At 52.1% G+C, this 16,118-nt stretch overlaps 2 protein-coding genes across 2 annotated transcripts in view; both read left to right on the forward strand.

Moving 5' to 3' along the window:
- The window catches only part of LOC115900306 (basic proline-rich protein-like), a 165,354-nt gene extending 150,761 nt beyond the window's left edge, over nucleotides 1-14,593 (forward strand). The window contains exon 3 of the mRNA XM_030940148.1: nucleotides 13,830-14,593. The gene's annotated coding sequence lies outside the window, so the exon portion shown is untranslated. The remainder of the gene's footprint in view (nucleotides 1-13,829) is intronic.
- Nucleotides 8,100-15,834, forward strand: LOC115900307 (basic proline-rich protein-like). Its single transcript, XM_030940151.1, has 3 exons — nucleotides 8,100-8,417; nucleotides 8,522-9,049; nucleotides 15,778-15,834. The coding sequence occupies exons 1-3, from the start codon at nucleotides 8,100-8,102 to the stop codon at nucleotides 15,832-15,834; spliced, it is 903 nt and encodes a 300-aa protein (XP_030796011.1).
- The last annotated feature ends 284 nt before the right edge of the window (nucleotides 15,835-16,118 follow it).

Here is a 16,118-nt window from a genome sequence, read left to right on the forward strand (position 1 = left end):
TTAGGCATGGCCAGAGAGAGTTAGTAACTTGGAAGATCAGAAAATAATCCAGAAAAAAAAAGAGTGTGGAGAATAGGATATTCTCCTATAGGCAGAGGGTACACTATAAAAAGGCCTGACATGCCGTGTAATATTAGAACCAATGGAAAGAAGAGGAAGAGTGAGGTAGATGTAATATTCAAAGAAGTAATCACCAGTAATTTACAAAAACTGATGAATTAAATCATTAGTTTTAGAAGCATTACAAACTCCAAGTGCAATAAATACAAAAAGAAGCATACCTAGGTAAGACAGCTGTAAACCAAACAACTTCCAGAAGCAGGGGAAACTCAAATTACCTACAAAAGAGTAAAAGTAAGACTGGCAGCTGACTTCTCAACAGAAAGCAGAAATGCAGTTTGTCAAGTCCCTTTTCCAGCATCACAGAGATGCAGGCAAAGTGGCTGGCCTCCATAGCAGCTGTTCATCTGAGAGGGTCAGGAGAGCGGCCATGAGAGGGGGCTTCCTGTGAACTCCAGGCCCAGCTTCTCCTGGGGGAGGCTCCCAGCTGCCGTGGCGAGGAGCTGTCCCAGCAGTGCTGAGTTCCAGGTCTGGTGTCTCTGCCCCTCCCCTGCTCATGGAGATGCTTGCCTATGGCCACTCTGTGCTCTTAGCAACTCTGACTCTGGGTGATATGGGCGAGGGTGGGGCTTGCTGACTGCCCTGGTGGGAGAGGGCTGTGGCTGCCTTGGGGGGTCACCAGTGTCTGTGAGCACAGGGAAGGGAAGAGGGATTGGGCAGCCCTCCCTCCTGCAGCTGGTGCTCTAAAGGTGCAGGGCCTGGAGGAGTTTGGCCAGGGCCTCCCTGATGTTGCAGTTCCCCAGGCAGTGGATGATGGGTTTGAGCAGAGGGATCCTAACCAAGTAGACCCCGGACACCAGCTTGATGAGGTCAGAGGAGCTGCTCTTCCAGGTGGGAGACATGGGTGGGGAAGGCCTTTGGCTGCTGGACCTTCCTGGAATCCTTAGCAACCTGGCCAGGATGAGGGTGTAGGAGACTGTGGTTGCCTGCAGGAAAGCCACAAGGATCACCTGGGCTGCCTGAGTCCAGCATTTCTATGGCAGTGGTGCAGGAGCAAGAGAGCCACAGTAGTGGGGGTGAGATATCACAGAAGTGGTTGAGGACTTGGGGGCTGCAGAGCCTCAGGCTGGAGTTGAGAGCCATGGACACAAAGGAGGCCGGGAAGCCGCTGAGCCAGGTGCTGAGGGCTAGGTGCATGCAGAGCCCAGAGTCCATAATGGACTGGGTAGTGCAGCAGGTGGCAGATGCCCGGGGGCCGGTTACAGTCCATGGTGGTCAAGAGGAAGCCCTCAGAGGAGCTAAGTGAGAGGAAGAGGAGCAACCAGGTGGGTTGCCCCAGGAAGGAGTTTGATGGTCCTCACTTGTGCCAGGAGGCCGGCCAGCAGCGTCGGGATGGTGACCAAGGTGTACAGGGTCTCCAGCACCAAGAGGTTGGCCAGGAAGAGGTACGTGGATGTGTGCAGGTGGTGGCTGGCTCCGATGGTCCCCACATAGATGATGAGGAGTGACCAAATAGCAGCCCTTGAAGATGGTGTCACTCTGGGAAGCCCAGAAAGACCCCCTCTGTCACCAGAGTATTGCTGGAATTGTACATGGCCCTCCTGGTGAGGGAGCTCACTGCTGAGCACACCGGAACAGTGGAGAGACTTGGGTGTGGTGTGTGATGGGCTCAGAGCCCTGCTCCACTGGTGAGAGCTAGGTTACAGCACTGTAACCCCTCCTGGGATCTTAGGGCAGGGGCTTAGGCTTACAGGCAGGGAGGGTGATCGTCCCACCATGCACCTTTGGGACCTGCCGCAATACTTATCTGTCATCCCCACCACTCAGCGCAACATGTACGCTTACCCAGAGCTAACACCTGGCCAAGGGGCCTTGGGACCTGTGCACACTCATATGATCAGGTGTGCACAGGTCCCTTACACCTGATCAACCCCTTATGATCAACCCCTTACACCTATACGCCCTGAGATGCATAATCTTCCCTGCCCTGACACACAGGTACATGGCCAGGTGCACACAATACACATCCAGTGCATGTCCCTCCCCAGATGCACACACACCCTGGTACACACCCCCGCACCCAGGTGCACACCCCCAGATGTACACACACAGCGCAAGGGGAGACCCATTCTTCCTGGCGTGCTTTCTCAGGGGCCGTGTGGGCCCTTCCTGAAGCTCAACCCTGCTGGCCCCCAGGGACCAGGGGCACCCTATAGGGTGAACAAAGCTTCCAGGGGTTTTGCAGAGGTGAGGGAGGCTTCTCCCCACGTTTTAGGCCCTGACATCTTTATCTTGTACTTTCTGAGCCAGCAAAGGGGTGGACGAAGGAAGGGTGGGAGCCATCCACTCATAGCCGCCAATGGGTCTGTGTGGCGTGGGGTTTTGTTTCCGGGACCTGCCTGTAGTTGGGTGTCTGAGGGCAGGTGGGGAGTTGGAGGGTGAGCTGGGACAGTGGTGAGAGAAGGAGCTCCGCAGGCCGGCGCAGCAGCTCCTCTGGGAGGTCCCTCCCCTCTCGGGGGAGGTGAGCCCCAGACCCCTACCTCGCAGTGTGCCTCTGGGTTGGTTTGCACCTGGACAGTGGCGGGGTCCCTATGGATAAGTGAAATTCCCCAGTGACCCTTGACTCAGCCTTCTATGATCCCCTCCTCACCAGCGGTCGGGCGATGGAGCTGGCGGTGCTCCAGGCTCACCTGGTGATGCGGCTTCAGAGACCCTCACCCAAGGTGGCGGTGAGGATGGAACGCTGGGGGGCGCCATGGGGCAGCCTCGAGAGGCACATGGGCTGTGCCTCAGGGGCTGCATGGGTGGCTGCCTGTAGGGGCCGGGCGGAGGAAGGCTCAGCTCTGAGGACCGTCCCCAGCCCGCCAGCGCCCCGGGCGACATGGAACCACGAGAGGCAGCTCGAGGCTCAGTGCGGTGGCCCTGGGTGCAGTCCTCGCAGCCTTCCCCAGGCCTTTGCGTGGAGACCCAAGGTCACGGCGGGACCCACCTCCCTCGCAGGTGCGTCCCCCACAGCCCCGTCTCTACCTGCCCCCGCTGGTGTTTCTTATTCGGCTCCTTTGTGACCTTGCCCTCCTCACCCTGTATCTGCTCCCCATGCTGGAAGTCTCTCATTGCAAATTTTCGCTCTGGTGGGACTCCCAGAGCGATTTGTAAGGTGCTCTGCAGGTCCATGGAGGGACCCACCGAGCTGGGAGGCCTCCCCATGCTCTGCTCAGCGGCAAATAGGGCTTTCCATGCAACCTTCCCTCCCAGTGACCTGACCCTGGGGATGCCAACCCGGGACAGGTCGCAGACTCAAGGCCCTTCTGTTAAGGTTGGGGGCTGCTGAATGCTACCCAGCAGGCTGCCTTTGGAACACCCATTTTATTTCTTTTTCGATGCATGGCATTTGTTCATCTATTTATAAAATAATACAAAGAGCATAGAAACCTCCCTCAGCACTGGACATAGACAATTACTAACCGATGAGCTTAGCTCCTCCCCTCTCCCACTCTCAGAGGTACCATTCCTTGGGATTCTCTGACGGCTTCCTTGAAAGCACGTTGATGACCTGAAACACAGGCGGAGCTTTGCTGGGATTCAAGCTTCATAACCCAGAGTGCTGGGCTGTGCGCTGTCCCTAGGTCTTGCTCTTTGATGTCAGGGCTCTCCCTCTTCTCAGCAGCTGCACTCTGCTCACTTGGACACCTGTGTAATATTCCATGGTGTGACTACACCCCAAGTCATAACACGTTCTTTGTTCACCGACACCTGGAACGATCCCCAGTCCTCTATCATTGCAAATGGCACTGGGTGACATTCCTGTGCCAGGTTCCTGGTTGTTGTGTGTGAATATTTCTCTTGTAATCCACCCGTAAGAATGGGAATGCTGAGGTCAAACTTTACTCAAAACTTCCTAAGAAGATACCAACTTCTTTTCCTAGTGTGGCTGCACAGCTCCTGTGGATCTCCCACCCTCTCCAGCAGGTGGTGTCGTGGAATTCTCAGTCTTGGCCACTTTAGTGGGTAAGAAGCAGCGTCTCATTGTGTTGGTGGCTCGTCTGTTCCTGCTTGTCCCACAGGTTTGGTATCAATGAGTGTTTCTGCTTCTGTGTGTCTTTTCCACATTGCTCCCAATGGTGTCATCTTTTAGTAATTGATTTGTAGGGATTCTTTAGCCCTTTCTAAATTTCTTTGTGGAGGCAAAGTTTATACAGTAATGTGCTTAGTGTTGTGGTGATGGGTTTTGATAAACGCGTGTGTGCCTGGAAACCAGGATATTTGCCTGGAAGAGTGGCTCAGCCTCTCCAGGGGCTCCTTGTGCTATAGTCTGGGGGCCGTATAGGGAGGGATGCAGGGAGGGGCCTAAGGGTGGGGCATCCCTGTGGGGACCCCCAGTGCCTGGGATGGGGTCCATAAGTGCCTGGGTCAGTGTCCGTCGAGGCCTGGGTCAGGGCCCATTGGGGTCTAGGTCAGGGTCCATTGAGGGCTAGGTCAGGGTCCTTTGGGGTCTTGGTTGGCATCCATCGGGGTCTGGGTCAGTGTCCATCGAGGTCTGGGTCGGGGTCTATAGGTATCTGGGTCAGTGTCTGTCGGGGTCTGGGTCAGGGTACGTTGGGGCTGTGAGCTCAGGTTCTAGCCTCCCTTACCCACTGGCTCCCAACAGAGCCGGGGGCCAGCCGTCCATGGAGACTGGGTCATGGGTGGGCAGTGGGTGACCCAGCAGCTTGGTTTTTGTTTGGTAACGTTCTTGGCCACCCGAGTCCTATGTCCTGTTTTCCTGTTTCTCCCCTCTCCCCACCCCGTTTTAAAGTAAATCTGTTTGTGTGTAGTGTGGTTGGGCTTTTCCTGCTTATCTGCACCATAAGTGCCTCCGGTAAGCTCTCTATGCATCCTCCACTTAACTTCAAGGTGAAGCTCAGCCAGTTTGATAAACAAGCTGCGTAATTTTGTGAACGCATCTGGGCCAGGAATGGCTGACGACGAAGCAGTGCAGAGCTGAGCTTGGGGCATGGCAGGTGGTGTGTGTGGAGGGCTCCTCCAGCCCTGGGCCATGGCAGCCTCTGAGGCTGGCCAGCTAGTAGATGCTATGCAGGGGGACAGCTCTGCCCACCCTGCCACCCCCCAAGGAGGTCCCTGGACCAAGAACCCGCAGGATGGACTTGGGAGGGCAGCCCCCAGCCTCGGCCCCCACCCTCACCCTGCACTGCTCGTCCACTGCGTCTCCTGCCTCTGCGCCTGGGCTGCCCAGACCCTCTGTGCCTTTCCCTCCCCAGCCGGCTCAGTGCCTCTGTGAGGCCAGCAGAAATGTGCAGTTTTGTCCTGAAAAGACAGCAGAGCTCTTCAGAGTGTGGGCTCTGGAACAGGGGCTGGAATTCAAATTCCAGACCCACCCTTGCTTTGTGACCTTGGACCTGTGGATTGGGAGGGGTCAGGAGTCTCTGCGGTGCAGCCCCCGTGCTGGTCCCCCATGGACGAGCTCGCTCTGGAGCTTCGGGTGTCCGTCGGGGGTGGCGTGAAGCTGTGCACCAGGAGGTTTTGGGTCAGATCTTAGCGAGGTCAGACCCAATGTGGTCAAAGCCCTCACCTTTGCACAGTCCCCATCCTTGATGCTGCCATCTCCCTGGTGATCTGGGCCTCTCACTGCCCACGGCTCCTGTGACTTGTGACCACCAGCTTCCTCTCAAAGCTGCCACTCAGCAGCCGTGGGGCTTGAGGTGCACATCTGTCTCTTCCGGTCTCAGGTTCCCTCTCGAAAGATGCAGCCAGCATTGCCTTATCTGATAGAATCTGAGGCGGAATCTGCAGCGGAGACCTTGAGTTCTCGTCATGTAGGTACGTGGAGCACCCTGTGCTCTGCTGCCGTGGGGCCGTGGGGTGTGAGGGACCCCAGCTGCTGCCGTGTGGAGCCGGAGAGCTTCATGCCCTATACACAGAGGTGCCCACGGACAGCCTGGCATGCAGGCCCTGCAGAGATGCTCTCACACAGCCCATCGGCCCCCCACACCTACCGTAAATGCAGAATCACATCCCAGACCCCACACTTGGCTTCACTCACAGGGCACCCAGGTACCGGCATCAGAACTATACCCATCCGCACCCGGACACATGTTTCCCCAGCACAGGCCCCCACGCAGACAGAGGCTCCCAGCAGGCAGACAAAAACACACATACAGCAGATCCAGGCCCAGCACACAGACATCCATGCAGACATGCTGCCCCTGCCCAGGAGACAGGCAGGCATCACTCCCCCTGGCCTCTGGGGCACCGTGCTTCCCACAGAAACAAGTGGATAAACAAGGCCATGAAACAGGGACAAATGTGAAACCACAGACATGCTGCCCCTCCTCGTGGCCACCTGCTTCAGGGAAGCTTGTTGACCAGCCCACCCCAGACAACTCGCTGTGACAATAGGCACAGGCATGTGCAGATGTGCCGTGGTGCAACTGCGAGGGCCGAGCAGGCCTCCTCCCTGTTCTTCAGAGGGTAGGAGTCAGGGTGTGGGGGAAGCCTACCTGCCTGGGCAGGTCCACACAGGTCCTGTACCCTTGATGCAGGGAGTGTGGCCATGTACTGGGCAGTCTGGGAGCTGAGGCCCGTCTGGACAAGGCCAGAGTCAACCGTCCTCCACCCTCACTGACACTCATCTCAGAAGAACTCACAGAAGAGAGAAGCTGTTCAGATGGGGCTTCTCTCAGAGGGCTGGGGATGGGCGAGGGAGCAGAGGCTCTTCCCACCTGTCCTGGGGGTGGCGCACACAGGTCCCTCTCACCTGCCCAAGGGACCTGCCTCCCCTGTGACCAGGCCCATCAGCCAGAGTGGCTGGAATCGGAATTGAAGGCGGAAGGGAAACCTGCCCACCGGCCCCGCCCCAGCTGCCTCTGTGGGACAGGGCAGGTGTGATCTGGCCTGAGCAGGATGTGGGGCACTGACGAACATACCTGCACACCCCAGCAGCAGCTGGAGGAACAGAGGGGGACCAGGAAGAACCCACCTGGGGATCCTTATATGTCTGCCAACCCCTACATCCCAGAGCAGAGGGCGCCAGTCCCCCAGGGCCTCCCACAGGTGGGCTCCGCCTGCCTGCTCAGAGCAGTCGGGGCTAAGACTGGAGTTTGACTCATTGTCTGTCCCTCACCTCCTGATCTCTGGCCAGGCTACTGTGAGGGGCACAGGGTTGATTGAGGAAACTTTTTCATTGGCTATTAAGGCAAAGGCACCTGAACCCTCTGCACTCGTTACCTAGACCCGTGAGGACCATGGCCCTGGGACAGAGCCCTCTCCCTGGACACCAAGGTCCTCTGACTGCTCCCCGCCTGGTTGGCTGAGCCTGGCTGATGCTCCACAGAGGGGCGGTCCAGGCTGGACAGCTCAAGCTGGCAGAGGGCAGTGGGAGGTGAGGAGAAGGTGCCCAGGACCCACCGAGGGGTCTTTGGCCCCCGCCTTCTGTGTGTGCTTGGAGAAGGGACTTCATTGGCCTCGGGGACAGCAGATCAGTCCATACTGCCTGGCTTAGGGTCCTGATCCACGCAGGGCACAGACCTCCAGGGCTGCTGGAGGCAGATGTTATGGCTCTATGTTCCCGTGCCCCAAAGCCACATTCATGAATGTCACATCTCTTCACATTCAGCCATGTCAGCGGGTCCTTCCTGGGTCTCTGCACTGGCTCCCGACCCAGCAGTGGACGGATGAGTCTTTGCCTGGGGGATCAGGTGTTGGAGGGGGACAGACAACAGCTAATGGCGGTCAACTCTGCCGCACGTGGGGGTGGAGCGTGGCATGGAGAGGCAGGCATGAAAAGGAGTGGGATCAGGGCCACTGCTTGGACAGAAGACCCAAGGCCAGGTTCCACCCTGGAGGGGTCAGAGAAGAGAGTGCTGGGAAAGGGGACGGTTCCTGCAGAGGCGAAGGTGGGCATGGGCCCTGTGTGGTGGGGGACCCAGCAGTGGGCAGGAAGGGCTGAGCTCAGCGGTGGGGGGCGGCACACAGGCCTGTGGTGTGTCCTTGACTGTCACCGACTGAGCGGCTGCGGGGTGGTGAGCAGAGTGGGGACTGATATGACTTTGCTTTCATGGATCCCCCTCGACCTGTGGACGCTGGTGGAGCATGCGTGGGGCAGGGCCCAGTTGGGGGCAGCCCTTGCAGCTGAAATCATGCAGACCCTGCCGGGGTGCAGTCCGATGGATTTGCTGATGGATCGGATGTGGGTGTGGAACAGAGAAAAGCGGAAGGCTCTGGGGTCAGCGTGGTTTTGGGGGCTGGGGGAAGTCGGAAGTAAGGTTTTGGGGTGCAAGTTCAGAGATGGAGGAACAGTTGGGCAGAGGCGTGGACACAGGCGTGTGGAGCAGGGGCCAGGGCTGGAGGTGGGCATTGAGGTGCGTCGGGACCGAGCCTGGGGCTCCAAAGGCCGGGGCTGTGGGTTGGGGGAGAGCGGAGGCTAGGTGTCCATCGGTGAAGGTGCCATTCTCATCTTCTCTAGTTTTGTGCTGGGGGCAGCCCGGGAGCTTTACTGGGCCTGTGTCCGCGGCGCAGCCCCGCTCCGCCCTGCGGTGCCCACCAGGAGGCTTTGCCGGGGCGGCCAGGACCCCTGAGGGCACGAACACCGCAGACTCGCGGCGCTGGCCCTGCCCAGTCCTGCCAGCCCTGCCCTGGCACGGCCCCTTCTTCCGGGGCAGCTTCCGGGCCGACCACCCACCCAGAGGCAGAGCCCCCCGCCTGGAGGCCCCGGGCCGAGGCTCTTCCTGGACGCAGCGCACAGCGTGGCGGTGCCGCCCACCCAGCCCTACAGCCCCACCGCGCCCCCTGCCTCGGGCGGGTGCAGCCTCCAGGTCCTGCCCGTTTCTCGGGGTCTCTCCCAGGGCTCCGGGTCCGCCTCACTGAGAGCCCAAGACGGGGGCCGCCACCGCCTCAGCGACCCCCACCCCTCCCCGCCCCGGGGACCCCGCCCCGCGCGGCGCCCGCATCCACACGTCCCGGGCCCGGCGCCCCCGGGCAGCCTCCTGGCTGTGTCCGTGCTCCTTTGGGGTGGCTGATCCAAAACTCAAAAGGATGCAGCCATTTGTTGCTTATCTATGTGTGACCTGGAAGCCCCCTCTACTTCGAGTTGTCCCACCTTTCCAGACCCAACCAATGTTCATTTTCCATATGTTGATTGATGATGTCTCATGTCTCCCTAAAATGTATAAAACCAAACTGTGCCCTGACCACCTTGGGCACATGTTGTCAGGACCTCCTGATGCTGTGTCATGGGCGACATCCTCAACTCTGGCAAAATAAGCCTTCTAAAATAACTGAGACCTGTCTCAAATGTTGGGGGTTCACACTTTGGTAACCACAAAGGGATTCTGAGTGGAGATGTCCCTGACCTTTGACAAATCTATCGGTGCTTGAACTTTATGGCTCAAATCAGGACAGTTTGCTGAGGTCTGAGAGCACCCCTTCCAGAGAATCCGTGATCTCCCCAAATTTGGTCAAGATTCAAAGTTTATTTTGCTTGTACAACTCTTTTTTTTTTCCAGTTGTGGTTGTTTCCAACAAGGAAGGCAAGTTTTCCTGCTTCCGTGATGATCGAAAGCAGGTAACTCCTTTATGGAGTTTGAGCTCGCTTCCAGCAGGGAAGATGAGGTTTTTTTTCCTACTTCTAAGAGGGTAGAGAGCAGTCTTCAGCCTGAGACCCATGCCTAGGTAAGCAACTGAGTTGAGGTTTTGTCTTGGCTAAAGTTAACAACCAGCTGATCTTAATTTCTCCTTACCATTAGAGCACTCGGTAATCATATAAGTTGTGCAATCATTTGTTTGTCTTAACCATTTTTTTGTTGTTCTTTGTTTATGTTTTTGTTGCTGTTTTAGTCTTCTTCCCATTCTGTTTGATCAACTTTATCCTACTTGACCAAATCCAAAGGGAGTTGCAAATTATGGGGAACAAGGCCTCTGAAATGGCTACATTTCCCCGCCCCACAAACACACAAAGTGGTACAGTGGGGAAAGAAAAACGGCCAGCAAAAGAAAAAAAAAAAAAAAAAAAAGAGGAAGGTTTTGGATTTTGATTAATAAGGTGCTTTATTTACATAACAAGGTCACCTTTTTGCTAGCCAGGCCAAACTGAAAGAGCAATGACTGTATTTCTGAAATAGCAGCAATTTGTCCTTGCTGAAATATGGTAATGGGATTTAAAAATATGTTTTTAAAGGAGCTCACTGGTTAAAAGTTAGCTTAATTAAAAACTAACATCCAAGATGTGTGTGTGTGTGTGGGCCTATGTGTGTGTTTGTATTGAAAAAGCCCTCATGTCTTTGTTTTGTTTTTATCCTAGGACCTTGTTTTTTTTTTGAGCAAAATTTTTTTCTTCCCAGTTGACTGAATGCTGTTTTCTTCATTTACTTCTGCTGTCTCTCCTTTCTCTTCCACCTTCTGCTGCATGAGGGGACCTAAAATAGTTTATAATAGCCTGGGATTCCTTAGAGAAAATAGAGAAGGCGCCAAACTCCCTTTGGGAAAGAAACCTGTTTTTCCTTGTGGAACCCCAAGAATGTAAACAGACAAGTTGGTCTCATCTCTTAAACTTTTGTATTGCTACTTTTGTATTGTTTTTTGTTTTCTGGGGTTTATTTGCCTAAAATAGTTATTGCAACAGAGGTTACTCTTGGGTTTTTAAGAAAGTGTGGTTTAGACACTTAGAAATGTCATTGTTTAAAAAAAAATTTAAGTGCACTGTAAAAGCATCAGATGGTCTAATCTCATAATAATTCTCCCTTTTTGGAGACCCAGAACTCATTGTGGACTCTGCCCAGAGCTCAGAGATCCAGATAAAAGATAGGTAGTCCCTATCTAAATAAAATTGGTCTCCTTATACAATCCTATGGTACGTTTTGTGAAAGGAAAATACTTTGGGCCCCCAAAATCACTGAGCTAAAGGGAAAATTCAAGCCCAGTGGATTTACTGATGTGGGGACAAGAGTGTGCTTGTGTTTTGCAGATTAAGAAACCCACACAGGAAGCTAAGCAACTGCTGGAGTGTCAGGGTCAGGTAAAAACCCCGACCCCATGTTTATGGCCATGCTAGCGGTAATATCCTGTGCAGTATGTTTTCCCTGTGTAGAGGCAAAAACATATTGGGCATATGTTCCTAATCCCCTGGTAGTATGACCGAGACTGTGGACCAACACTCCTCCTAAGATATATCATGATCAAGGAGCATGGGCACCAGGACCCCTAACCCCGACACAGAGCAATTAGACTCTCAGAAGAATGGTATCAATTATACTGCTCCATTGGAGGGACTTCCTTTATGTGTCACCCAGGATACATCGCTCAACTGCAGTTGCCTTGCAATTCAATCCCGGGCATGGTTGAGTTACCAGGGAAAATATATGTACCTGTTGGGCCTTAGCTCTATTAATATTAGTGGTGTAGTTACTAATCACTCCCAGCCACATCACCCAAATTGTGTTAATCGTACAGAGTGGCCTCCCTTTGATAATCCTAACCCCCTTCCTTGGACCAATGTCTTGGCTCCATAACTAGACAACAATCCGTGTTAACGGGAGACATTATTGACTGGGGTCCCTGTGGTCTTTTGGTTGGGAGAGATGAGCATCAGACCTCATGGCGTGAACTTTGCTGGCACTGGTGGTGAAACTTTAATATCTCTTTGCTATATCACACTGGGATTCATTCCCAATCTGCCATGCAAATTGCTTGGCACGGCACTGGCTTTAGCCCACCTTTGCCTCAATGGCATTATCAAGGAAAGAGAGATCCAATTCAGGAGTTGATATGGAAAGCAGCACTCCCATTTGTTAATGGCAGCATTTGAGTCAGAACAGTATTCAATAATAGTAACAGTGCTAAACGCAGTTTTAAAGTTACTCTTGTAAACAAACATTACCACTCAGTTTACAATTTGTGCTTTTAATCCTTACATTTCTCTAGCAGCAAAAGAGGACCAACTCCAGATCGACGATGCCCAATTGACTTGTGATTCCTGTCAACTGTATCGTTGCCTTATATATAGCACAATACAAACATACAGCATATCCATCCTAATAATTCTAGGTTGCATTCCTGGATTATGGATTTCTGTAAATTTTGTCCGAGCCTTGGGTGGGCACCCCTGCTTTACATCTTACAAAACTCCTTTTTGACCCAACTTACTCATCATGCTCATAGAGCCTTAGGCATGATAATTTTTGCTATACTCTCCCTTAGTTACATTAATAACCCTGCTATGGTGTCCTCAATAACAATGCACAGCTCCATTCAAACAGCTCAATATGTAAAAAATTGGACACACACAGCTGGCCAGGTATGGATGCTTCAAAATAAAATGAACACCAAGATACAAATGGAGGTTGCAGTGTTAAAGACTGCTTTTCTGTGGCTGTGGAATCTGTTGTCGAAAGTCCTCTGCTGAGTTCTGCACTCAAAGCGCAACTTCACACAGGGAGGGAGAAACCTATGTTGGAGTGCCAGACGTAGGGTCCAGCCCTACAGGGCTTGGCGGATGTTCTCCCCATATGCGGAGATTAGAGATCGTAAGAAATAATGACACAAGACAAAGAGATAAGGAGAAAACAGCTGGGCCCGAGGGACCACTACCACCAAGACGCAGAGACCGGTAGTGGCCCTGAATGGCTGGGCACGCTGATATTTATTGCATACAAGACAAGGGGCAGGGTAAGGAGGATGAGTCATCCAAGTGACTGATAAGGTCAGGCAAGTAACGTGATCACAGGACAGGGGGCCCTTCCCTCTTAGGTAGCCTAAGCAGAGAGGGAAGGCAGCATACGTCAGCGTTTTCTTCTCTGCACTTATAAGAAAGATCAAAGACTTTAAGACTTTCACTATGTCTTCTACTGCCGTCTTCTACAAACTTCAAAGAGGAACCAGGAGTACGGGAGGAACATGAAAGTGGACAAGGAGCGTGACCGTTGAAGCACAGCACCACAGGGAGGGGTTTAGGCCGCCAGATGACTGCGGGCAGGCCTGGATAATATCCAGCCTTCCACAAGAAGCTGGTGGAGCAGAGTGTTCCCCGACTCCTCCAAGGAAAGGAGACTCCCTTTCGCAGTCTGCTAAGTAACGGTGCCTTCCCAGACACTGGCGTTACCGCTTGACCAAGGAGCCCTCAAGCGGCCCTTATGCGGGCGTGACAGAAGGCTCACCTCTTGCCTTCTAGGTCACTTCTCACAATGTCCCTTCAGCACCTGACCCTATATGCCCACTGGTTATTCCTTAGTTATATTAGTAATACAACAAAGAATAATATTCAAAGCTAATGATTAATAATGTTTATACTAGTGATTGATAATGTCCATGATCATCTCTGTATCTAATTTGTATTAAAACTATTCTTATTCTAACTGTTTCCTTTATTGTACTGAAACAGTTTGTGCCTTCAGTCTCTTGCCTCGGCATCTGGATAATCCTCCACCCACAGCTGAGAGAACAAGTACAAAGCTTGCAGTTGCAGCAGCAATTGCACTGTCATTTTAACCGTATTCATATTTGTGTAACTAATTTGGAATACAACCAAAGTGAATATCCATGGAGCCTTGTAAAGGCCCGTTTACAAGGAGTTCTCACAGCTAATGTTACTTTTGATATTAATGATTTACAAACTAAAATCCTTAAGCAGACTTAAGCATTTCAGCCCTCTTTAAAAGCTTGAGCAGAATACCAACAAAGTTTAGAGATCTTTAAACCTTGGATCTACTTCAAACAGCACTTCAATGTCTCTCTTGTAATTATTGGACTAATGTTATTTTGTTTTTGTTTTTTGTTCATAGTCTACAAAATCAACTGGACCACCAATGGCAATTGACAGCTGCACAACCTGCAATTACCTTTATCCAATTAATGCACAAACAAAAAGGAGGAGATGTTACACGCCAAAAAGAATGAGGGTTGTGACCAACTCAGTATACCACTGGAGGCTATGTGAGCAAACAGAAAACTGTTCTCATGAAAGCAGGATGTTGGAAAACTGACAAACTGCATCTGCTGCCAGAAGGATTGCTGAGGGCAGTCGTGCCCCCAGCCCAGTGTTCCTTGTGATTGTCTATAGGAACGTCTGAAGCCTGTTGTGCCAAGAAAGCAATTATGTGCATCTGTGATAAATCAAGTAGCTGACCAACCGTTACCTCTCCCTCCCTGTTCTTTCTGGCTAATAAGTATGGAGGGTTATAGAAGCTCAAGGCTGTCCTTGCTCACTAGAAGCAAGGAGCCTCGTGACCCCTTCTTCAAACATGCTCTTTTCTCTTTGTCTTTATTCCTGCATTCATCCCCCTGTGTTCAGTCCAACAGGGTCTGCGCCAAAGAAAAGAAACACACAAATTTGTTCATTATTCCCAAGTTTTGAAGGGTCTGTTGGAAAGCCCTGTGTAATCTGTTACATAGCAAGTGGCACTAAATAACCTCAAATGTTTTTATCGTGATGAAGGTGACATGAAGTGGCCCTAATGATTTTTTTTTTTTGGAGACGGAGCCTCGCTCTGTCGCCCAGACTGGAGTACAGTGGTGCGATCTCCACTCACTGCAAGCTCCGCCTCCCAGGTTCACGCCATTCTCTTGCCTCAGCCTCCCATGTAGCTGGGACTACAGGCGCCCGCGACCGCGCCCTGCTAATTTTTTTGTATTTTTAGTAGAGACGGGGTTTCACAGTGTGAGCCAGGATGGTCTCGATCTCCTGACCTCGCGATCCGCCCGTCTCGGCCTCCCAAAGTGCTAGGATTACAGGCGTGAGCCACTGCACCCAGCAGCCCTAATGATTTTTAAACAATGCCTAAGGTGCAAGAGGAAGAGAGTGCTTCTGAATCTCAGAACGTGGGGTGGGTGTTGCACACACTGGCTGTGACTTGGAACCAGCCTGTGCACTCTTTCAGCTCAGCTTCCCTCTTGTTATCAGGATGCAGGGTGGGTGCACAACACACCAGCTGTGACTCAGGACCAGGCACCAGCTATAACCCGCCTGTGCACTCTCAGCTCAGTTTCCCTCTTGGTACAAAGCCACACAAAGTGGAAACTGAGTGCTGTCTGTAGCACTTCTTTGGATGTCTGGAGCCTTTTGATGGAACTAAAGTAGTTGTTTTCTCTTCACAACTTTAAGAAAATCTACACTGCCCTGGCTCACTAAGTTTGGTTCACCAAAAAGCAGTGTGTAGTCATAGTAAAGCAGTCCTGGGTCTGAGTGCTGGCTCCACGATTTGATAGTCTCCACCAGGTTACTCAGTGTCTCCGAATTGCAGCTTCATTCTCTTAAAAATAAGAATATAAATACCTATCCTAGAGGGTTGTAGAGAGAATTTAATACTGCTATATGTACAAGTTCCTAGCAAACTGACTGGTACAAGAGGCACTCAAGCATATTTTCCCTCACCTTCTCATACATGCTCAGAATAATGGTTAATGGTAACATATTGGATCATCTTCTGAAGTGAGAATTCTCCACATCCTCAGTTTGGAAGGAACTGTGTGGGAGTGAACAGTGGCAATACCTGCCCTCAGAGTTCTTATTAAACATCATGGAGAAGATTCTGGCATCAGAGTGAATGAGCACTCTCAGCACATTTAGTCATTCCATTCCCCTTCCTACAGCTTCAAAACACAGCACAACTGAGGGAAGAAAATGCTGCCATTTGTAGGACTAGGCAAGTTTCTACAACCTTTTAGCCCTGTTTAGGACAACATTTCAGGGACTCTGTATGACACATGAGTGACACCATTTTGTCATTGCAGGTAAAGTTCCTGAGGAAATGGACAGAGTGGTGGGCTGTGACCAAAGCCCCCAGATGAGCCACAGGCCCAGGTGCCCTACACGAATGCTGTGGTGCATGAGGTTCAGCGGAGACACATTAATAAGTTTCCTGTCATTCTGCCTCGTGCTGTGATCCGAGACACCAAGTTCAGACAATTGTATTCTTAAGGTCAGTCATATCCTCCTTTTATTATTTTTGTTACGACTTTTAAGTGTCAGCTTTGTATGTTTTAATGTAACAAAATTTCTATTGGCCCTATTGGCCATCTCTCTATAAATGCAAATTTCACAAAGACATAGTCTTCTGAGGAGGCAAGTTGTG

The sequence above is a fragment of the Rhinopithecus roxellana genome, chromosome 11, assembly GCF_007565055.1.
Source record: "Rhinopithecus roxellana isolate Shanxi Qingling chromosome 11, ASM756505v1, whole genome shotgun sequence".
NCBI classification, from domain to species: Eukaryota; Metazoa; Chordata; class Mammalia; order Primates; family Cercopithecidae; genus Rhinopithecus; species Rhinopithecus roxellana.